Source organism: Notamacropus eugenii, chromosome 5, assembly GCF_028372415.1.
Source record: "Notamacropus eugenii isolate mMacEug1 chromosome 5, mMacEug1.pri_v2, whole genome shotgun sequence".
NCBI lineage: Eukaryota > Metazoa > Chordata > Mammalia > Diprotodontia > Macropodidae > Notamacropus > Notamacropus eugenii.
This window is the reverse complement of record NC_092876.1, coordinates 199,950,018-199,975,259: the sequence shown is the minus strand read 5'-3', so window position 1 is coordinate 199,975,259 and position 25,242 is coordinate 199,950,018. Positions and strand designations below refer to the sequence as shown.

Below are 25,242 nucleotides of genomic sequence, written 5' to 3'. Positions count from 1 at the left end.
ACGCTAAAGTCAAGGCTTTGAAAATCCTGATGGCTATTCCACAAGGGTTTTGTCTTTGGGCCAAAGAGGGTGGCTCTGTCTGCTGTTTTATCTGGGAGGTACTTATACAGAACATTATCTGGACTCCTTATTGGAATAGGTGCATAGTACTGTGCTTGAGATGACTTGGCCTCTGCAAAGAATTTCAGCATTTTCTGAATAAGGACACCTTACAAGGAAGCTAGAAGAACTAGCTCTGCACCATGCCATCAACATTTTTCTGAACTTACCTTTTTTCAAGCCACATTCAGAAGTGGAAAATTGGAATCAATATTGAATCAATCAATACTGAAAAAAACAACTTATATACCCAGCTCTGTTTGTGCTGAAATGTGTCAAGAGAAGCTGGTGAGCATTTATTAAGCACTTACTATGTGCCAGACATTGAATTAAATGCTCTAATACAAATACAAACAACAACAATAAAGACAGACCCTGCTTTCTAAGTAAGGAAGATAAGCATTTATTATGCACCAGCTATGTACTTAAGCTACTGGTCTTCAGTGCTTTGCAAGTAGTATCTCTTTTGATCCTCACAACACCCATGGAAAGTAGGTGTTATTATTATACCTATTTTACAAGTGAGGAAGCCAAGGCAGAGATTGTGACTTGCCCAGGGCCACACAACTGGTGTCTGGAGCTGGATTTGAACTCAGGTCTTACCTGACTCTTGGCTCAGTTCTCTATCCATTGTACCATTGAGATGCTTCAATGGGAGGAAAATAACATAAAAGGGAGATGAAAAACTAAAGGGAGCAGGAAGGGAGGGAGATCCCAAGTAGTAAGAAAGCTACAGGTTAGAGGCATGTTCCAAGGTGAGAAAGCTGCTGGGACATGGTAGAGAAATCCAGGGAGTCAGGAGTGGAACCAGAAGAGGAGTGTGAGCATGTTATCATGTAGGCTACAGTCCTTTGTACAGCATGGCTTAGCTTGTGGCTATACATAGCAGATTCTGCCCTCCTCCCCCATTGTCCTCTTTCCCCTGGTTGTTGAATTGTACTAGTTAGTGTATTAAGCTAGCTTCCAAGGGCCACTGGAGTCCAGGTGGTTAGTTATGTGTTGTCCCAGCACTCATTCCTCACCCTTCCCTCTCCAACAAAAACACTTTTTAGAGATGTCCTAGGTTTTCCAAGAGTATTTGTTTGCAGTTGCCCTGCATAATCCCCTTTCCCACCTCCCTCTTCCCAGATCAGACTGTTCTTTGTTTTGTCATTGGTCTTCTCACCATCAAGGAAAAAAGACTCTTCTAATCTGCCTCCTTTTCCTCACTCTTATCTGTGCTTTTTTTCTTCTGACTCCTGTGGTTTTTTCTTATATTTCTTGACTTTTGCTCAATGTTTCTGGCCTATTAAAAATATCACCAGCCAATTATGAGACTCTTCTAGCTAGGTAAGTGAACTTACTAATAGGGTGTCAGGATAGAATTCTCACATGTGGATTCGCTTTATTTTCTTTGTTACTGAGTGCTCCCAAGAACAGCAGAGGTGAATTTTCCCTTAATTTATGTCAGCTTGTGCTTCTGTGAACCCAATTCTTTGAACAATGAACCAGAATAAACTCTAATATGATGTAAAATAATTTGATTAGTTGTGACCTTGGACAAATTGCTTTATCTCTGCAGACCTCTCTCCTAATTCCTTTCTCCCTCTATACTCAGTGATCTCATCAATTCCCATAGATGCAATTATCATTTCTATGCTGATGATTTTCAAATCTATTTATCCAATCCTAACCCCTCTGGTGACCTCCAGCCTAGTATCTCTAATTCTTATTGGACATCTACAGCTGTAGACAAACTGGCCTACTTCTTGTCCCATCGCCCTTCCTTTTATCCCTTTTAAGGCTAGTGCTTTCCCGGTGAAATTATCTCTAATTCATCTTATATACATCTTATTTGTCCATGGTTATTTTTGTGTTGTCACCCCCATTAGATTGTGAGCTCAAGAGCGAGACTTTTTGTGTGTGTGCAGTTTTTATTTCTTTGCAGGGTTTAGCACAATGCCTGGAACATAGTAGGTGTTCAATAAGTTAGTTGACTGCCTGATTGACTGTTTCCCAAACATAGTATTTCACCCTCCATCTCTATGCCTTTGGAAAAGTTATTCTGCCTCCCTGAATCCACTTCCTCCTCCCCTAGGATTTAGAGACTCCTTAGCCCGCCTTCAAAAGTTCTGATTCCAAGTTGGGTAGGCTCTCTCCTCAGAGATGACTTTCTACCGACATTGTATATATTTTGTGTTCAATGTGTTGCCCCTCATTAGAATGTATATTACTTATGAGCAACCACAATGTTGTCTTTGTATCCACAATACATAGTAGGGACTTAATAAATGCTTGTTGAATGAATGAATGAGTAAATAAATGAATTAATAAAATAAGGGAGTTGTATTACATAATCCTTTTCTAGTATCCCTTTCACTTATAATATTCTAATGTTCAGGTAATTAAATACTCAATGGATTCTCCAAGGGAATCTTAGGGAACAGTAAACTATAACAAGAAGGATTATTATTATCATGTATATTTACATTTTCTTCTGAAGGTACTTTATATAACTATTTACTCTCCTGCCATCCCTGAAGGAGTATGTAGCAAACTCTTTGCAGAGGTGAAAATGGACACAGTAGTGAAGAGCGTACGTAATATTCCCAGGGTCAACACAGTGGGGGGAGTGGGGTTTACAGGGAACTATGCAGTGCTGATAGGACAGTTCCCGATTTCCCAACCCGATGCTAACCTGAGTAAATAACTATTTCCTTGGGGGGATCTGGAGCGAAGGGAAGGAGGAAGCTTGAATCCCAAATTTTACACTTAGACATAAACTCAATTTATGCTGGGAAGCATGTCCACATCTGCTGAAATCATTTTTTTTTTTTTTTGGTCTTGTTATGCTTTGACTCTTAGCAAGGAAAGCTCAGACCAGGAGTTCTTAACCTTTTTGCTATTATGAATTCCCTTGGTAACCTGGTGAAGCCTATGGACCTTTTCTCAGAATCACGTTTTTAAATGCATAAAATAAAGCACATAGGATTACGAAATACACTCTGTTGGTGTGAATGGGTTTTTATTCCTATGTTGAAATCAAGATGTGCTTTTTTTACAATTAAAGTTTACAGACCCCTAAAATATATACATAGAACTCTTGGAGGGGTGTGGTCTGTAGACCCCATTTTGTCTTTGGGGGGAGGAAAAAAGGGAAAAAAAGAAAGTTACATGATAACTTTATTATATATTAAAAGGATAGCAAGTTGTACATAATAGATTTGCAGTTTCATGTACAATCATCTCTTTTTTTCTATTCTACTGTGTTATGGAAATGTTTATTTCACAAGTTCAGAATAAAATACATTTAGAAAAAAGAATCTCTGGGTTAGACTGTATTAGACGTTTTGATTTCACAGTGAAGGAAAGTTGTGAGTAAAAGAAAATATAAGTTTCTCTAGTATTCAAAATGAAAAAATTAAGAGGGAAAGAAAATATCTTAAGTTTTTCTAGCAATCACATTCCTAAGGAGCAGATAAATGATCCGTCTTTTGAAGTAATTTTAGTTACTCTTTTCTTTTATATCACTTTAAAAAAAGTCTGTACCAATAACAGACAAATCTGGTTTTCTTCCTATAGGTGGAATATTGGCAACCTCATGACATTTAAGTGTGTGATAAGCATTGGGCCACCCAGGGTTAAATGGCCTATTGGAATTCTTGGTCTGTTCCTGTGGCAACCTAAGAAAATAGAACCACATAAAAATATAAATTAGTATGATATAGACAGGACTATGGGAAGCCTATTTTTTATCTTTAGCACTCCCTCCCCAAATAATCTCCTGTTTGTATAAATTGCCTGTTGTATAACATTTCCAGTTGTATAATCAAAATGAGTTTTTTATTAGCAGATGTGAAAAAATAACTTTGACTCAATTCTGCTATTCACTCCAGTGATCTCGCATTTCTTTCTTCCCAATCATTTCTATATACCTTGAAGAATGATTTATTCTCATTGCTTCAGATTCTTATTTACTACCCTCCTGGATTCCAAGAAAGTCTTACCATTCCACTAAAACTCCCATGTGATAGTTTTCAATGACATCTTAAGGATCTTCATCTTAGAGTTCCATGTGTTTTTGATCATATTCTTCTTGATATGTTCTTTTTAAAAATTTTTTCAATTAATTTATTTATTTTTAGTTTTCAACATTCATTTCCATAAGTTTTAAATTTTCCCCCCTGTTCCTCCTCCCTCCCTCCCCAAGATGGCATGCAATCTGATATGGACTCTACACATATACTCCTATTAAACACATTTTCATATTAGTCATGTTGCACAGAAGAATCATAATGAATGAGAGAAACCATGAGAAAGAAAAAAATAGAACAAAACAAAATGAAAATTAGTCTGCTTCACTCTGCATTCTGACTCCATAGTTTTTTCTCTGGATGTGGATGGCATTTTCCATCATGAGTCCTTTGGAATTGTTTTAGGTCCTTGCATTGCTGAGAAGAACTAAGTCTATCAAAGTCATTCACTGCACACTATGGCTGTTACTGTGTACAACATTCTCCTAGTTCTGCCCACTTCACTCAGCATCAGTTCATATAAGTCTTTCTAAATTTTTCTGAAGTTGAACTGTTCATCATTTCTTATAGCATTACATTACATTCACATACTACAACTTATTTAACCATTCCCCAATTGATGGGCATCCCCTCAATTTCCAGTTCTTCACCACCATAAAAAGAGCTCCTATAAATATTTTTGTATATATGGGTCCTTTTCCCATTTTTATGGTCTCTTTGAGATACAGCCCTAGAAGGGTATGCACATTTTTATAGCCCTTTGGATATAGTTCCAAATTGCTTTCCAGAGTGGTTGAATCAGCTCCACCAAAAATGAATTAGTGTTTCAACTTTCCCCTACTTTCTCCAACATTTTTTATCTGTTCCTTAAAAGTCATAGGATTCTATGATTTTGTCCTTTACTATTTCACCTAGATCCTCCTTTATCTACCCTTTTCTTTTTCCTAGCTGAGGTATCCTTCAAAAACATTTCTTTGATCCTCATTTCATTCCTTCAGTCAATCAGTGAGCATTTGTTAAGCATCTACTATAAGCCAAGCACTGTGCTAGGTTCTGGGGAGATAAAGACACACACACACACACACACAAACACACACACACACACACACACACACACACACACACACACACAAATGAGACGGTGCCTGACCTTAAGGATCTTACATAGGTTATCTCATTTGGACCTTATAACAACGTTGAGATGGATGAGGGGAAGGAGACCCCGCCATAGCAAAATTAATTAAAGGATTTGAGAAAGACTAGGCTGGAAAAACTTTCAAGTTTTTAAAGGACTCTCTTAAGAAAGAGAAAATAAACTTTTTCTAATTGGCCCCAGGGAGCAGATCCAGCAGAAGTGGGGTTCATTTTATTGGAGAATTCAGTCCATTCACATTTAAAATGCAATGAATGAGTTTGTGTTTTTCTGCATTTAATTATTTTGCATTGATTGTTCCCTCCTCATTTAAGGAAGCACTTAGTTCCTACATTTTGTTTTGCTTACATTCAATTGAACCCATTCTACTTCCATAGACTCTCCTTCCCTCCTTATCACTCTGTTCTATCCCAAGTTCCTTAAATAGACTTTATTGTTGTCACTGTTGTTGCTGTTATCCTCTTTTTCATTTTGCTCTTTTTTCTTCTGTTGTTGTTGTTCAGTTGTTTAGTGATGTCAGACTCTTTAGGATCCTGTGGACCATACTGTCCATGGGGTTTTCTTGACAAAGATCCTGGAGTGGTTTGCCATTTCCTTCCCCAGTGGATTAAGGCAAGAAAAGGTTAAGTGACTTGCCCAGGGTCACCCAGCTATCACAGCACCTAGCACTAGACCCATAGTATTGATAATATTAATGATAGCTAACATTTATATAGTACTTTAGGGTTTGCAAAATGCCTTACAAATATAATCTCACAGGATCCTCATAATAACCCCAAGGAGGTAGATGCTATTTTTATCTTTATTTTCCACATGAGGAAACTGAAACAAAGGTAAAATAACTTGCCCAGGGTAACATAGGTACTAAGTGTCTGAGGCAGGATTTGAACTCACGTCTTCCTGACTCCTGGCACAGATTTCTATCCACCAAATTGCCTCACAGTAGACATTTAATAACTACATACTGAAGAAAAATGAGCATATATTGGTCATGATAAGAAATAATGAAAAATAAATGACTTTTACCATTCACATACCTTGTCCAATTAGATTTCTATAACCACCTCTACCTGTACACCAAACAGGTACTAATAGCCCCGTTTTACAGATGAGGCAATAGAAGGAATGTCAAGCAACTTGCTTCAAGTCACAGAATTATTAGTGATATTGAAGAAGAACCCTAAACTGGTGATCAGAACGTGGGTTCGGGGGCCTATGAATGGTTTTAGAAGCCCAGGATGTTTATTTTTCCCATTTTGTATTTACTCACCTCATTTGCTGAGGAGCTTGCATGTTAATTTCTTTTTTTATTTCAAGATCAGTGGGACAATCTTCAAGGATGTTGAGGTCCCAAGTTTGTTCAGCCTGACAGAAGGAGGACAAATCTCACCATTCCAATAGTATCAGGGCACACAAATAAGCCTTGAAGTATGTAGATGAGAGCCAAAGCACTGTGCAATGTGAGTTTTATTGTCATTTCAGTCTATCAGCTTATACATGATATAGTTTACCAGCCAATTGGTAATAGTAGAGAATGAAATGCACTGAGTACATTTGGAGTCTAATCCTAGCTTAGCTGTTAATTCATTGTGTGACCCTAGCAAGTGACTTAATCTCTCTGACTTTAGTTTCCTCTGGAAATCAAATGGATTAGAATTACAAAAGAGAATTCATTACATATATTCTAGACTTTAAAAAAAAATATGGCACTTTGATTCTAAATGTGATCTGCTTTTACAAGGGAATAATCACAGAACATTACTCTTTCTGCCTCAATTCTTGCTCTCATCTTTTTTAATGCATAATTTATTAATTTTTTTAGTTCTTAACATTCACTTCTATAAGAATTTGAATTTAAAATTTTCTCCCCATCTCTCCCCACCCCCTACCCCAGGACAGCATGCACCCCATCCATCCCTTCCTCCAGGCTGTCCTCCCTTCTATTACCCACCCTTCTTCCACCCCCCTTCCCCTCTATTTTCCTATAGGGCAAAATAGATTTCTCTACACCATTGCCTATATAGCTTAATTTCCAGTTGCATGCTGAAACAATTGTTAACATTCATTCTTATAGTTTTGAGTTCCATATTCTTTTCACCCAACCTCATTGAGAAAACAAGTAATCCAATATAGGTCATATATGTCTAACAGTGCAAAACACTTCCATAATATTTATGTTGTAAAAGACTAACCACATTTCCCTCTGTCCTATCCTGCCCTTCATTTATTCCATTCTCTCCCTTGACCTGTCCTCCCTCAATAGTGTTTCCTTCTGATTATCCCTTTCTCAAATTTGCTGTCCCTTCTATTATCTTTCCTTTTCTATCCTCTTCCCCTTTGCCCTCCTGCAGAGTAAAATAGATTTCCATATCCAATTGAGTGTGTTATTCCCTTTTTAAGCCAAATCCCATGAGAGTAAGGTTCAATTTCCTTTCATCTCTCCCCTCTTCCTCTCCATTGTAGAAGCTCTTTCTTCCCTCTTGCATATGAGATGATTTGCTACATTCTACCTCTCCCTTTCTCTTCCTCCTATTACATTCCATTGAACAGTAAATTTTATTTTTTTTTAGGTATTCTTTCTTCATATGCAGCTCACCCTGTGCCCTCTATGTATATGTGTGTGTACATATATATACACACATATACACACATGTATATATATATACATACATACACATATAATACACACACACACACATATTCCCTCTAACAACCCTAATACTGAAAAAGGTTTCATGAGTTAAAAATAACATCTTTCCATGTAGGAATACAAATAGTTCAACTTTAATGGGTTCCTTAAGGCTTCTATTTTTTGTTTACTTTTTCATATTTCTCTTGATTCTTGTATTTGAAAGGCCAATTTTCTATTCAGCTCTGGTCTTTTCAGCAAGAATGCTTGGAAGTCCTCTATTTCATTGAAATTCCATTTTTTCCCCTGAAGTGTTATATCCAGTTTTGCTGGGTAGGTTATTCTTGGTTTTAATCCTATCTCCTTTAACCTCAGGAATATCATATTCTAAGCCCTTTGATCCCTTAGTGTAGAAGCTGCTAAATCCTATATTATCCTGATTATATTTCCACAATACTTGAATTGTTTCTTTCTGGGTGCTTGTAATATTTTCTCCTTGATCTGACAACTCTGGAATTTGGCCACAATATTCCTAGGAGTTTTCATTTTGGGATCTCTTTCAAGAGGTGATCGGTAAATTCTTTCCATTTCTATTTTACCTTCTGGTTCTAGAATATCAGGACAGTTTTCCTTCATAATTTCTTGGAAGATGATGTTTTGGCCCTTTTTTTGATCATGGTTTTCAAGTAGACCAATAATTTTTAAATTATTTCTCCTGGATCTATTTTTCAGGTCAGTTGTTTCTCCAATGCCTTCTATTTTTTTATTCTTTTGGTTTTGTTTTATAAGTTTTTGGTTTCTCATAAAGTCATTAGCTTCCATCTGCTCCATTCTAATTCTTAAGGAACTATTTTCTTCAGTGAGCTTTTGAACCTCTTTTTCTATTTGGCTACTTTTGCTTTTTAAAGCGTTCTTCCCCGCATTGGCTTTTTGGACCTCTTTTGCCATTTGGTTCAGTCTATTCTTAAAGGTGTTATTTTCTTCAGCATTTTTTTGGGTCTCCTTTAGTAAACTATTGACTTGCTTTTCATGACTTTCTTGCATCACTCTCATTTCTCTTCCCAATTTTTCCTCTATTTCTCTTACTTGATTTTCAAAATCCTTTTTGAGTTTTTCCATGGCCTGAGACCAGTGCTTATTTTTTTTGGAAGTTTTGGATGCGGAAGCCTTGACTTTTATGATTTTCTCTGATGGTATGCTTTGCTCTTCCTCATCTGAAAGGATGGAAGAAAATACCTTTTCACCAAGAAAGTAACCTTCCATAGTCTTACTTTTCCCCCTTTTTTGGGCATTTTCCCAGCCAGTTATTTGACTTTTGAGTCCTTTGTCCCTTATAGGGACCTATAAGTTCTCAGATCCTCCAAGGTGGCACAATCAAGGGAGAGGAGTTTACTCCTCTCCTGGCTTGTGCTCTAGTCTGGAAGCAACCACAAGCACTCTTTTCTGCCCAGGATCAGCAAGTAGGATTCCCTCTCCAGAGCCTCCAACAGCTTCCCCACGCCAGTGCTCCTCCTCACCTCAGGACTGCCACTCAGAACTGAGACCCAGATTGGCTGTTCGATTCCCCTAGGGTCTTTAGGCTGAGTCCTCCAAAATTGAATGCTGCTGCACCAGTGACTGCTGCTGTCCTGGGACTGGAACTGGGGCCAGATCACACCCCCTCTCTCCCAGGTGAAAGAGCTTTCTCACTGACCTTTGAATCTGTCCTTGGCAGTTGTAGGTTGTAGAAATCTGAGAACTGCAGCTGCTACCCATGTTTCCATGCCCTGAAGCTTGCTCCAATCCTGTTCTTGATGTGTGGCCCAGGCTGTGCTGTGCTCCGCTCCTAACCTGGTGAGACAGACCTTTTCTGTCAGCTTTCCAGGCTGTTTTGGGCTGGAAATCTCTTTCACTCTTTTGTTTTGTGGCTTCTGCTGCTCTAGAATTTGTTCAGAGTCATTTTTTTGCAGGTATTTTATGGGCTATAGGAGGAGAGCTAGAGCAGGTCTATCTTTCTACTCCACTATCTTGGCTCCACTCCTAGCCCCTCACTCTTGTCTTAGAAGACATACATGTTGATGTTCCCTTAAGGACTCCAACTTCCCATTCTTCTATCTCCTTAATTCCTAGGATCTTCCTCCTTTACTCCACCTCAGCTAAACAGAGAGATAGTTAAAATCTTGACCTTGACATGCTTCTACTTCCACATACATGAACTTTGAAATTCATTTATCTGATCATAACCTTTTAGCATTTCATCTTTCCCTTTGCCTTTACAACCTTAGTCTTGTTCTTTAACCTCACCATGACTGCCAATTATTTCACCCCTCAATTCTTTCCCAGGCCATCACCCCTTCTCTTGGCTGCTTTCTGTCCACTTCCCTATCTTAGCCCCTTGGTGAACAAGGTCATCTCTACACCATCTTCCACACTCTAATCCCTTATCCTCTTGTCCCATCACCAATAATGTCTTGTCATATGCCAACCTAATATGACTCCTACCATTTTCTCCTACACCTATGATGCTAAACTGAACTGGAGAAGACCACAAAACCAACTACCTTCACACTTCCAGTGGCACCTCTTCTCTTTCTCCTCTCAGTTGCAAATCTTCATAAATTACTGAAAATAATGAGGCCATTCAATGAATTCTTTCTTCATCCTCCTCATTTTGAATCCCTTAAACATCTATTTAACTAGGTTTGTTTCCTCGGGGGATATATGAGATTTTGATTCTGTTGAACTAAGTTTGTTCAACTTCTGTGGCCTAGGAGGATGTACTAGATTGTTGTATGTCAAAAATTGTTTCTCTGTAAAAAGCCTCCTTAGAATTCTGATATTTGTTCAGTGTTAATCTTCTACCTCTGAACATGTACTTAAACATAGTAATACCTGTGTTTACGTCTATAATATCTGCATTGTGATAGGTTTACTCAGCAACAGTAACCTACCACATGAACTCAAAAAGGAGATAATTTCCCCATAACTAATTAGATATTCTGAACGTATCTCAAACTCAATATATCCAAAATAGAATTTAGTATCTTTACCCATAAATTATTCCTTCCTCCAAATTTCCCTGTTACTGTTGAGGGCACCACTACCCTAGTCACCTTGTCAACCCTGATTCTTCTTGAACTTACTCCCCATATCCAATCTGTTTCCAAGATTCTACCTTCCCAACAATTCCCCACTCTCCACTTACAGTTACAATCTGGTTGTAGGCCATTATATTTTCATGGGTGGACTGTTGCAATAGCTTTCCAGTTGATCTGCCAGTCTCAAATCTCTCTCCACTTCAATGCACCCTCCATTAAGCTGCAAAAGTGATTTTCCTAAAGTCCACGTGTGACCACTCCCTCTCCAGAACATACTTCTAGTGCCCTCCCTCTGAGATCACCTTCCATATATTCTGTATATATCTAATGTGCATATTCCATTAATAAATCAATCAATGTTGGAGTGTAAGCTCAGTTCTCATGTGAACAGTCTCGGGCAGGTAAAAATGAGGGCTTCTTGATTGCGAGCTCTCATGAGGCCCCCCAGGGAACAGCTCGGAATTGAAGTGTGAGACTCGAGCTTTCTTGTTTTTCCACCTTTTCTCAGTGGAAACTTGCTGGGGAGAGCATCCCACCCTTGAGATTGGTCCGTGGTCTGAGCACACCTTTTTGTTAATTAGCTAGGGGCTGAGAACATACACAGTATCCACGTGTGAACTATGCGGCTGGGAGAGCTTAAATGGGGACAGGAAAGCCTGGAGAGGGGGGTTCCTTTCTCCTGGGGAAGAACTCGCCCTGCATGTTGACATGAAACTAAGATCCTGAATAAAGCCTACCCCTTTGTTTGATTCTGGAAGTCTCTTCTCTAGATATGTTTATTCGGCTGTCCACCGAAGGCCTGGAGATAGGTAAGATGACCCAGGTAGCCCATGGCAATTAGGCCGGGACAAATCAACTAGCATTTATTGTGTTCAGTATACAAAGAAGGAAAGAAATAGTCCTTGTTCTGAAGGAACTTGCTATGTCTATCATTAGAATTTGAGCTCCTTAAGGGAAAGAATTGAATTTTTGCCTCTTTCTTGGTATCCCCAGTGTTGAGCAATAACAACAATGACAAAAGTGAACATTTATTAAGCACTTACTGTGTGCCAGGTATTATGCTAAACTCTTAGGAATACAAATACAAACAAAAAGAAAAACATTTCCTGCCTTCAAGAAGCTTATATTCTAAAAAGGAAGACACATAAAAAGAAGCTGAAAAAGTGCTGAGGAGGCAAGGTGACCATGCAGTGATCTTCCAGGGTTGGATAGCTTCTGGATTATGGTGGAGAAAGAGAGCTAGGAGTGGAGCCCTGAGAAGAATGCATATAGTACCTTTCCTTAAAAATAGTAAGAGCTTAATAAATGCTGTTGACTGAATGATTAGCTCTGGAGAGGACTTCAGGGGTCCTCTAGTCCCAGTTCTTCATTTTTAATAGCAACAGCTTACATTTTTACAGTGCTTTAAGGACATCTCCAAGTCTTGTCAACTAGCTCATGTTGCTTTTCCATTGTGCCATCTTTACAGATAAAGAAACTGAGGGTCAGAGAGGCCAGGTGACTTGCCTGAGATTGTATAGCCAATCAGGAATATCCTGACTATCAGTCCAGATACATCCATGTTTTTCTTTCCCATTAGAGGAGTTAGATTTCCAATGACCAAACCAACTAACCCATATCAGCTGCAGATGATTTTGCATAAAAATATTTTATTTTTTTCTTTATTCTTCTTTGGAAGGGAAATGGAGAATGGTCCTGAGGAACTCCAGGCCATGGGGGGTAAAACATTGATATAATATGTGAACTTTCATTCTGTTCACAGACTCAAAGAATTTTGGAGCTTTATTATCAAGCACCTCAGAAACCTGGTAGTCTATTCAGTATCAGGATAAAAGTCCTTTTTCCAATATCCCCAACAAATTAGTCTTTGATGGAAGACCTTCACTGGAAGAAAAGCCACTACCTTCATAGTCAACCCATTCCATTTTGGGATACCTCTATCTCTTAAGATGATTTTCCTTATAGTGACTTTCCATCTATTACTCCTAATAGTACAAAGCAAGTCTTCCTTAAGACAGCCTTTCAAACATACTTGGAGACAACTATTCCATCTTCCTATATCTTTAGTTCTCCCGTGTAAATATTTCCCATTCCTTCAACCAATGCTTATATGCAAGCAACTGGAGGTCCTTTGCCATCATGGTCACCTTGCCTTCTGGTTCTAATCTCTACCAAAAGCTCTCAGACATGGCTTACCCATCAACCCACTATACTCTTGGGGAGAGAACATTATAGAAATTATTTATAATCTAATTGTGGGGACAAAATTTACATGAACACCAGGCTCCTGGGGTGCTTAAAATAAAGTTCTGAAATTCTTTGATTCTATAAATTGAACCAACACTGGTGTAACTGTGCCAAAATTCTTCTCTCTGACTACAACCTCCTTTCCTTTATTTATTCTCTCTCTCTGTTTCACTCCTCTCAAATATATTCTTTGACCTTACTGTGACTGCCAATCCTTCCACTTACTCCTACTTCATTCTTTTAATAGAATGACCCTGCTCTGGCTTCACTTCTCTCCTTGACCCTATAATTAGGTAATTCAGTCATTTACTACCAATTATCCTTGAATTGCTTCCCCCTTCTCTCATCACCATGTTTAGCCAAACTCCAACTCTATGTGTGTACATATATACTATGTGTGTATATATATACTTTGCTTATTTCCTCTTGTCATCTGTTTCTCTAAAAGTGGATAGCATCTTCTTTCATTTACCCAAGTCTTTCCATGTGTTTCTATATCAACCAACTCATCATTTCCTGTACCACAACAATATTTCAACTCAGTTACATTCTATCTGAGAGATTGTCTATGAAAATTTCTTCCCAATTTCCTGCATTCCTTCTATTCTAGACTGCACATATTTTATTTCTAGAAGAAAATTTCAATTTAAAATAATCAAAATTATCCATTTTACACTTTAACAATGTCCTCACCTTATAATATGGTTTAAGGCCTGATATTACTGAATGTGGTTCCTTCGCATCTTTTCCCTTTGTTTTCCTTGAAGTTCCTGATCCTCTGCTCTACCAAATGAACCTTGTTATTATGTTTCTAATTCAGTAATTTTTTTTAGTATTTTAATTGGGATGACATAACATAAATAGATTAGTTAGGTAAAATTATCATTTTTAAAATATTGGCCTACCTACCCATGAACAATAAATATTACTTCAATTATTTAGATCTAAGTTTATTTAATGAAAAGTATTTTGTGTTTATGTTTGTATAGTTCCTGTGTCCCTTTTGACAGGTATACTCAATTTTTTTTATACTGTCTAGTCATTTTAAATGGTCTAAAATAATACTGAATAATATGACTGACAAATAATGTAGTTCCCCTATTTTTCTCTTTTGATTAAATCTATCTTATCTCTAACTTTGTCTGAGATCATGATCACTACCCCTGATTTTTTTACTTAATAAACTCTACTCCTGACCTTTGTTTTATGTTTGTGTATATCTCTCATTTTTATAGCTTTCACTGAAAGCAATATATTGTTGGATTCAAAATTTTAATCTATTATCAGTTCCCCTTGCCTTCAACCTGTTCTAGTCATGAACTCTCACCCTTATTTTTGTTTCATTGAAAAACAAGAACAAAATAAACAAACAAAAAAACCAGGCTCATCACTTTAAAAACTACAGAAACCAAGACACACTGAAAGCGCTGTCCATGGTGCTTCTTACACACCTCCTCAGTCTGCTCCAGTCAGAGCAGTGCTTCTTTATAACCTTGGGAAGGCTTCTTTAGCCTGGCATTATCAAGGGTTCAGTGTGTCTGATGAACTGGTAGGATTTGTTTTTTTTTTTTAAAAGATCTGCTTGCTCGGTAACTTTGTTTCCTATTTTGACCACGTTTTGCGCTCTTGACAGAAACACACAATTAAGGTACACTATGTGATCTGAATTCCAGAAGGCCCTCTCACAATCTGCTCAGGAAAACCAAAGATGCATGTATATCACTTTGCAAACAAACTCTCCTGCTTTGATAGGCAGAACAAGTGGAGAGGAGAGACAGCTTGTAAAATGACCTTTTTTACTGTCTAGGGTTTCTCGAAATTTCTTGAAAAGCTGGTGTGAATTACAGACTACTAAATCTATCCAAATCTAGTTTTTCAGTCACGTTCAGCTCTTCATGACCTCATTTGGGATTTTTTTGGCAAAGATATGGAGTGGTTTGCTATTTCCTTTTCCAGCTCATGTTACAGATGAGGAAACTGAGACAAACAGGATTAAGTGATTTGCCCAGGGTCACACAGCTAGCAAGTGTCTAAGGCCAGATTTGAGGTCAGGAAGATGAATCTTCCTGAGTCTTAGCACCCTATCCACTGTGCTCACCTAGCTGCCTCATCCAAATCTAGAGACCTCTTTAAAAATTCACACTTCCAGCTTTTCCTCTTCCATAACTAACTTTACAAAATTGTTAATCTTGATACATCTTAACATTAAGGTTTAGCTTTTATGTATATTTAATAATAGATCATTAAATTCCTTAAGGCAGAGATCTTGCATTAGTGTTCTTTTTATTCTCCACTCTGCCTAGTTAGCTCAGTGCCTACATATAATAGACATTCAATAAATGTTTGCCTTTGGTGCAAGAACTCTCCCTGCCAAATGGGAACTCCTTCAACCTACAGCATGCAGATCTCAAACAATCAATAATTTATAGCTTTAGACTATGGGGGTCTTAACCTTTTCTGTATCATGGATCCTTTAGACAATCTGGTGAAGCCGAAGGACCCCTTCTCAGAATTGCATTTTTAAATGATTGAAGGAAATGCTAAGATGTTAGTGAAAATAAACATAATTATTTTTGCATTCAAGTTCATGAACTCTCTGAAATCTATCCATAAATTCTTGTAAAGGGAGGATAGAAGAGAGAGATTCTATGGATTTTAGTTTTTGAATGTTTTTCTTTGAGGATTGACTGAATTGCAATTGTAAGTGACTTACCTATGGTTTGATTAAGCGCCAGAGGCCTAGGTCTTCTTTACTGCAAGTCTAGAATTCTATTGATGTTTATTGAATTGAAAACTGAACTGAATAGAGTGATTGGGAATGTGCATTCTTGGGTGGAGTCCCCATTTCTGTACTGGTTTAGCTCAATAGGTTTAATATGGTGCTAATAAGGTCAGGGCCATGAGTATACTCCTGTGTAAGATATTTAACTTACTTCTTCATCAGAGTATTACATTGTACCCTGAGTCCCAGCTAACAATCTCACAAGGCAGGGATAATGTTCATCAGGTAAACTGAGCAAAAGAATAAGAACCAATCAGTACAAATATATCCCTAGCGTTAGAAAAATGACTGGAATCACATGCCCTACTGATGGTGGGTCAGTAGTGACACCTTTGCGTGAAAGTAGCATTTGTTTGTTTGGATCCATGATTTAACTGGTAAAAAGAATCTGTGCTGTGAAAACTCCCTCTGCTGAGGCATATCAGCAAGGTAACTGTTACTGCAGCCTGGTCTTCCTTAAGGTGGACTTTCTGCAGACCTCCCCTTGCAGGGCTCCCTGTGATTCTGCCTCCTCTGGGGTTCTGCAGCCTTGAAGCCCACGAGGCAAGGGGCTGAATCTAAGTTGCTGCTGGAACCTACAATTTGCCTATTCAAATTTATCTAAAATGAGAACTGTCTAGTTAATAGTATTGGAGCTGCCTTCTAGCACTGAAAGTTTAAGTGATTTGTCCACAGCCAGACACTTGAGTATGTGTCAGAGGCAGGATTTAAACCCAGATCTTTCTGATTCCAAGGTCAATTCCTTCTATGATTTGCCAGCCTGACTCTTTGGGGGGGGGGGGGGGGGGAAGGGAAGAGTTGCTTATATTAGAATTTTTACTTGGTTCTAGGTCCTATGTAATTTTTTTCAGGTCTGGAGTTTATAATAATAACAGATATTGGGGCAGCTAGGTAGTACAGTGGATAGAGCACTGGTCTTGGGATCAGGAGGGCCTGAATTCAAATCTGGCCTTTGATACTTACTAGCTGTGTGACCCTGGGCAAGTCACTTAACCATGATTTCCTCCAAATAAGTAAACAAATATTTATATAACACTTTAAGGTTGGAGAAGTACTACACATATGTTATGTTATTTGATCCTCAAAACTCAAGCCTGTGAAATAAACGTTATTTTTATCCTAATTTTACAGATAAGGAAACTTATGGATTAAGTAACTTGTCCAGCATCACACATCTAGTCAATGTCTGAGGTAGAATTTCAACCCAGGACTTCCTGACTCAAAGGCCAATGCTCTATCCACTAAGCCATCTCCTTTGGGCTAATAATAATTATAAAGTTGCCCTAAAGTGAAGACAAACAGCCTGGAAGTTTGAGCACCCACCTTGGCAAAGGATTTCTCCTGAATTTTTTTGTCTTCCTCCATATGATTAATTTGTAAAGATGAAACATCTTCTGCTAACACTTGGTGGACTGGCATACTCTGTGGATCCATCAGGATTTCATATGGCACCATAGGATGCTTCCAGGAGGCAGATGTAAAAACATCCCAGAGCTCACTCTGCCCAAATGTCCCTAAGAGGAAGAAATGTCATTGAATAAGAAGATGACAGGAAATCATATGCTCTTGAATTATGAAAGGCTCCGTACTAAGATCCCATGTGCCTCCTTTATAATACATTAAGGTTCATTATTTGACCACAAGGAAGTTCAGAATATGTACTTCTGTATTAAAAATAATCCCAGGGAAAATGGTCTGAGAAGCACCACCATACTACATTTCATTTATAGTCCAAATCATTCAGCATGTCTGCTGAATATCCACAGTATTAATGTAGTTGGAAGGTAGAAGAACAAAGGCAGGACATCAGGAGGGCCCAGGTTCCAATCCTGGTTCTGTCACTTATATGTCACTTAACCTCTCCGCACCTTGATGTTCTCATTTATAAAATGGGAATGATAAATGAGCTTGTGTGCCTTATAAGGTTAATACAAGGCTCAGACAAGATGATGCTCATGAAAGTGCTTTGCAAGCTATAAAATGCTACACAAATATGTTATTATGGTTATTCTAGGTGGAATATGATTAAGACCAATGTAGTCCTTGCTTAAGGGCCATGCAGCTAGGTGGCAAAGTGAGTAGAGTGATATGCCTTGAGTCATGAAGACTTGAGTTTAAATCTGGCCTCAGATACTTACATGTGACCCTGGGCAAGTCACTTAACATCTTTTTGTTTCACTTTCTTCATTTGTAGAATGGGGATAATAATAGCACCTACTTATCAAGGTTGTTGTGAAGATCAAACAAGATGATATTTGTAAAGCCCTTAACATGATGTCTGGCACATAGTAGGCACTATATAAATGTTAGCTATTAATAAGGGAGACAAGACAATCCACTTGCAACATGCGCACAGAGTTAGTCTCTTTACTATACCATGGTCACACATTCTCTTTTCCACCGTGGTACCTCTTTTATGCTTTCATCTTTCCTACACTGCATTATTTTTATTTATATATGTTTTCTCTAAGTTCTGGTAGGGCATATTTTATTTGGTTTTGTACCTAGCACAATACCTTACATGTAGCAAGAACTTAATAAATATTTCCTAAGTTCAATACTGAATAATTAGGATAAGGATTGCATATATTTGAAAAAGAGCAGAGTTAACTGAGGAAAACTTCCTGGAGGAAGAACGTACCAGGAAATTGAAAGGAAAAGAGAAATGTGGCTTATGCCATATATGTGTGAAAGTGTGAGGAAAGGTTAAGAGGAAGACAAGAGGCAAGCCAGGAAGCAAAAGAGTTTGAGTTTAGGCACAGGGATGAGAGCAAATATGCAGAACTAGCCATTATGGGACCTGGGACAAGCACTCAGGAGCAAGCACCATAGAAAGGTGCCTTTCAAATGAACTTCAAGATAAAATTCAGTTGGGAGTGTGAGATAACTTAGAAAGACTTGGACTTCAGATTCAACTAGGTGGTGCAGAGGATAGAGAGCTGGACCTGAGGTGAAGACTTGAATTCAAACCCAGCTTCAGACAATTACTAAATGTGTGATGTTGGACATGTCACTTAACCTCTGTCTGCCTCAGTTTTCTCATCTATAAACTGGGAATTATAAGGGTGCTTACCTGATTGCTTGGAGGATCAAATAAGATGTTATTTGTAAAGTGTTTGCAAACATAAAGCATTATATGAACGCTAGTTGGGACTATTGTTTTTGTTGTTCTTTTTCCAGGACATTGCTTCATGGGAAGCAGGGGATACAGAGACAGAGAATTCAAGATACCAGCAGACATCTTTTGGGAAGCTGCTGCTTGGTTGGGGAGGCCAGTGCTGGGTAATGGAGCAGAGTGGTGCCGGGTTGCTGAGGAGGTCGCCTAGGGATTCTTGATAGTCAATTTCTAAGTTCATTGAAGAATGTTATGGGCTGTCAATGTCATCTAAAGTTCAGCACCGATGGGAAGAGTTCCTGTAGACCCACCTTAGTCATGGCTCTGCAAACAGGTGAAAACTTGCCATTACTAATTTGAAATCTATAACTTCTTGTTTACTCTTCCTATTTGTGCTGAAGGTGTTCCAGATTAAATGAAACAGCAACAAATCTTTACTCAGTTTTTCCTATCCAGACTGTAAGAGATTTTAGAAGAGATTCAAAGAGGAAAGAAGGAACTTACACTCTAATGGAGGAGGGGGCAACATATGTACATAAATAAGGATGATACAGTATAAAATATAATTTGGCAAAGGAGTGATCAAGTCAAAATTACAAGAGATTTCATCAGCCAGAGATATCAAATGCCAAAATAAGACAATGGTCTTAATCAGATGTTTTCTTTAAGGTTGTTTCTAGATTTCAAATATTGTTATCTGTAGAAACACAATTCCCAACAAAATTTATTGCCATCAGTCTAGCTGGATTTCTCAGCTTAACTATCTAAGAGAATTCCCACTCTGGCCAAGTGGAGTTAGATTTTGTTCCCTAGGAAATGGTCCTTGGGTAGTTTTCAGCTCTTTTTCCAGGGAACAGTGCATGTGTATCCCACACTAAACCTGATCTTCTGTATAGGTGGGTGTGGAAATTCCATACCTATATATTCTCCATCCATGCTCCATAGACGAACTGTACAGTCAACAGAGGAAGACAATAGAGTCTTTTCTTTCTCTATCAGCTCTAAGCTAATGAAATGAAAGAGAACAGATGATAAATTCACTACAAGAAAGAAGAGAGATTTTCTAGGATGATGACAGTCAACTAAATGAATCATGGAATCAATAAATCAATAGCCCTTTAACAATAAAAATGACAATTATCATCATTATGGTTAACACAAATATATTGCTTTAACTTAGCTTTGCAAAATGTTTTCCATACATAATCCCACATGAGCCTCAAAGCAACCCTATGACCCTATGAAGGAGGTACCCATTGAGCCACAAGTAGTCTCTTAAAGTGTGCCAATTGTTCCAGCACAGCTCCACTTCTTTGAGTATCTCCTAGGATACTCCCCCCTCCAATTATATTCTGGCCTCAAATCTCAAATAATCAAAGAGAGCACCCTGAAAACAACTTATAGTTGTTAGCTAAGAAATAATCTTTTTGTCTGGTGGAAAAGATCCAGAATTGAGAGTTAGTTCCAGCTTTGGCACTGACTCTTAGTATAATCCAACAAATTTCATGGAGCAAACATTTATTAAATATCCTCTACATTCAGGTCCCATAAGGCAGGTGGGAATACAAATGCTCTCAAGAAGATTATCATCAAATAGGGGAGATAAGACAAATCATTTGAAATATCCATGGTAAAAGGTAATATTTGTGAAGTACTTTGCAAACCTTCAAATGCTATATGAATGTTAGATATTACTACTACTACTACTACTACTACTATTACTACTACTACTACTACAAACAAATATCCATTAATTCATAGGGAGTCAGGGAGATAAAGAAAATTATTGAACAAGTAGTTTTAGTGTTACAGAGAAAAATTTATGTCCATTTCTTTGTTAGAAAAATAAGGATAAGACTATTTTTTTCCCACTAGTTTGTTGTTGTTATTTAGTTGTTTCAATCATGTTCAATTCTTCTTGACTCCATTTGGGATTTTCTTACCAGAGATATTGGAATGGTTTGCTATTTCCTTCTCCAGTTCATTTTGTAGGTGAGGAAACTGAGACAAACAGGGTTAAATGACTTGCCCAGGGCCAGATAGTGTCTGAGGTCAGATTTGAATTTCAGTCTTCCTAACTCCAGGCCTGGTGCTCTAACCACTGCACCACCCAGCTGCCATTCCCACATGATGGATGTTGAAATGACAAATGAGAGAAAAGCTGGAAAAATTCTTTTAAGTGATAGCTAGTTGATACAGTAGATAGAATAATGCTCCTACTGTAAAATGTGGATAATAATAGCATCTGGTCCTGGGGTTGTTGTGAGGCTCAAAAGAGATACTATTTATAAAGAGCTTTGCACCATTTCTAGCACATAGTAGTCACTTAATAAATGCTTGTTCCCATTCCCTCCTTGTAAGAATGGTGTTAAATAAATAGGATATTATTTTTTCTAGCTTTTCTAAGCTACAGATAGATACTCACGATGTGACTGCATTAACATGGGCTCTCCAGAACTTGACATCTGTAGCAATATAAAGAATATATGTGTATAAAATGGGACAAAAAACTCCTTTGATTTATTAGTTTCTTATTACAGTTAACACATGCAATCACTTCATATACTTCACCTATGGCTCTAAAGGCAAAGAGAAATGGAGGTAAAACTTGCCCAAAAAAAGCAGAATGACGAGAAAGTTTCAATTTCATACCAGCTCCTTTGAAGAAGGTTTGGGCTTACCTGGACCTAAATAATACATTCTAACCAGGCCTTCCCCAGGGGCATCACAATCAGCACCAAAAGTGGACTTTCTGGGCTGAGCCTTTGAGATTATGAGCCTATCCATGAGTGGAGCCATCGGTCAATAATCTAGGATTCCTGCAGCTTATTTAAACTTCTGGTCTGAATCCATATGACTAGGTCAGAACCAAGTAAGTACAGAGAGGAGATGGGAGGGCTAAGGGCAGGGGCTAGGGCAAATGATTAAATTCTCCTACATTCTCTTCATTCAACATTCCTTTTTTTAGTGTCTTCTTTATGCAAGGCACAGGGCAATGGGGTCGGTGAGATACAAAGAAGTATGGAATAAAGTTCATATTTTCAGGGGGCTCAAACTCTAGTTCTGGTCAATGATGGATTTTTTCATTACACATTAGGTTGTCATTTTACAAAATTTTCTGTTTCAAAAACAGTCTTTCAAATAGCCATTTGCTGGGGTAAGTGATGGTGAATGACAGAAAAGTAAGTCAGAATTCTAAATTCTAATTTGAATGACCACTAGGGATACTTCCCCAATTATGTGAATTGATGCCAAGTGAAGGAAGTAGAACCAAAAACATAATAATTACAATGACTAAAACAGTACAAGCAGAAACAAAATAAAACAATAAACTCAAATAATGTTTAATTATAATTACAAAGTTTGGTCCTAAAGGTGAATTTAGAAAATATTCCTTCCTCTTTTCTTCGAAGAGATGGGAGCCTACGGATGTAGAACATAGTATACACCATCAGACTTAGTGAATGTATTGGTTAATTTTGCTGAATTTCTTCCCTCTTGCTCCTTTCTTTTTCTATTGTTTCAGAGACCAGATGTCTGGATAGTAGAGGAGAAGAGATATATTTGGAAGTGAAAATAAAATATCAGTAAAAACTTTGTTTACAAAAACTACTATGTATGTTTTCCTTGAAGAAAAGCAGTGATTGGAAAAGAGGAAGATAGGGAATGGTAATTATGTGCAAAAAAGATCTGAAATTCAAAGTTGTCATCATCTCTGGCTTGATCTATTGCAATAGCTTTCTAATTAGATTCCTTGCCTTGTCTCCTCCTATTTCAATGTCCTCCACTCAGCTGGCAAAGTGATTTTTCTAAAGTGCAGATCTAACCATGTCACTGCCCCTCCCCCCCAATTCTACAAATTCCATTGACTCTCTATTACCTCCAGGATCAAATATAAAGTCTTCTGTTGGACTTTTAAAACCCTTCATAACCTGGCCTCTTCCTACTTCTGCAGTCTTTTTACACTTTACTCCATTCCTTATACTTTTTGATTTAGCTATGCTGACCTATTTGCTATAGTTTGTAGGACACGCCATTTCTTGCCACCATGCCCTTGCAATGACTGTCCCCCATGCCTCCCTCTTTTTTCTCTTTGGTTTCCTTCAAGATTCAGCTCAAATCTAACCTTCCTCAGGACGCATTTCTAGCACCCTTCCCAACAGCTGCTAGTCCCTTCCCCTCTGAGGTTACTTTCCATTTATCTTTCCACGTGTTGTCAGAACCTAGTTATTTACATGTTGTCCCCCCAATTAGACTGGGAGGTCTCTGAGGACAGGGATGTTGTTTTTGCCATCCTTTGGATCCCCATGACTTATCACAGTGCCTGGAACATAGAAAGCACTTAATAATATTAAATGCTTCTTGACTGACTGATAATCTGTTATTTCTTTCCAAAAACTACCTGGAACAAGAATATTGTGTTTAAAAAAAAATAAGCCTTACTTTTGGGTGGTTCTTTCTCAGGTCCCTCAAGGGCATAGTCCTTGATGTCATAGGTATATATGTAACCCAGTTGGTCTGCCGCATAGGCACAGGTGTCTCCTGTTGTCACCACAATGCTGCTGATCTGGGATTTTCCTCTGGACTAGAATGAATACAAACACATGGCGTTCATTAAAACACTACTCATTTTTACCAAACAGTAGCATATTAAATGCTGTCTGAAACTATTTAAAATGATAACTAATTATTATGCCTGTATCAGTGCTGGAGAGTCAGGAAAAATACTCTCAAGTTCAAATAAAATAGGCAGTCTCTGGCCTCCTGAAGACTAATACAAGTCCTTTTTTTAAATTCTTTAAAATGGTTTTGTCCTACTTACAGGTATGAAACTGGCTATGAGCTGGGCATCACTGAAAAGACTCCAGAAGATAACAGAGCCTGTGACAGAAGGGGAATAATGAATTGTCAGATGAATTGTCAGTAATTTATACAGGATAACTCTATTGTGAGGACGTGTCATGGTGAGAAGAGTGAAGGTCTTGGAGCTAGGGAGATCTGTGGTCAAATCTTACCTCTGAGAGAGACTTTTTAGTTGGGTGAGCCTGAATATGTCACTTAAACCCCTCTGGGGCTCTGGTAACTCCAAAGCCATCAGTTTCAGACAAGTTCCAGTCTGTAGAAGAGGGAGTTAGTTCTCTCCCATGTGGATGAAATCCCAGGTCCTTGACTCAGTGTAATACCCCTTTATGCTGTATGGCACCAAAAAGTTCATGGAGTCTTGGTATTCTCCTACTGGATCCTCACTGCAACTCCCTAAGGTGGGCATTGTTATAGTTTACATGTCAGAGATGAGCAAATGGGAGCTTGGAGGGGATAAATGGCTAGTCCTATAGCTAGTACATGAGACAGCTACTACCCAGAAGAATTCTGCCTGGAACATAGGTCTCCTGACTCCTTCCTCATCAAGGGTACTTTCAACCCCAGTGTAATTATTCAGTCCCCATAATGTGCAAGAGGCTATTCTGAATATATGATATCTGGGCTCTACCTGACCCTAAGAAGTTCATGTTCTAACGAATCAAGATGGAGAAGGACATCCTATATAATTTTGGTTTGTGTTGGGTTTGTTTGTTTTTTTAAATCACTGAAAGTGGGGTAAATACAAACTCTTCATCAGTCATGATATGAAGTTCTGAATTTCCTCTCCCTAACCCTAACAAATATCTTGGTGACCATAGACTGCTACCCTATAGAAAATCTCATGTATCTATATATCTATGTATACATACATATGTATATCATACTTATGACATATTTCTATACAACTCATATACATAAGTATATACACATATACATATGTATGCATGTACACACACATATATATATGCACACACATATACATATGCATGTATATATACAGTTATACTTTTCACATAACGACTTTTCCCATTGCAGCTTCACTATATTGCAGGTTGGCATAAGAAATGAAATGAGAATTTTGAGGGAGTTTTATAGAAATGCAGATGATATGCAACGGCTAGCAGACAACTCAAAGCCATTGGCCAAATATTTAACCCAAACTTCACAATAGGATATTATAAACACCACATAAAAGAAAAGGAAAAAAATTCAGACTTCTTCTCTGGTACAAAGGGAGGGACAAAAGTTTTACACAGATATTCCA

The 25,242-nt window shown here is 38.0% G+C and overlaps 1 protein-coding gene across 4 annotated transcripts in view; it reads right to left on the bottom strand.

The window, feature by feature from the left end:
* Positions 1–3,248: 3,248 nt before the first annotated feature.
* Positions 3,249–25,242, bottom strand: part of LOC140505659 (cilia- and flagella-associated protein 337-like) — a 210,664-nt gene continuing 188,670 nt past the window's right edge. The window contains exons 24-30 of one of the 4 annotated variants that reach the window (XM_072611853.1): positions 23,938–23,996; positions 23,559–23,700; positions 21,541–21,580; positions 20,033–20,121; positions 17,324–17,514; positions 6,536–6,630; positions 3,249–3,761 (exon numbers count right to left, since the gene is read on the bottom strand). In XM_072611853.1, coding sequence (XP_072467954.1) covers positions 3,611–3,761; positions 6,536–6,630; positions 17,324–17,514; positions 20,033–20,121; positions 21,541–21,580; positions 23,559–23,700; positions 23,938–23,996 — 767 coding nt within the window. In that variant the 3' untranslated portion in view covers positions 3,249–3,610. Of the gene's footprint in view, positions 3,762–6,535; positions 6,631–8,039; positions 9,109–9,425; positions 9,725–17,323; positions 17,515–20,032; positions 20,122–21,540; positions 21,581–23,558; positions 23,701–23,937; positions 23,997–25,242 lie in introns of those variants that run through there. The other 3 variants (XM_072611856.1, XM_072611852.1, XM_072611854.1) reach the window with 3 other exon arrangements.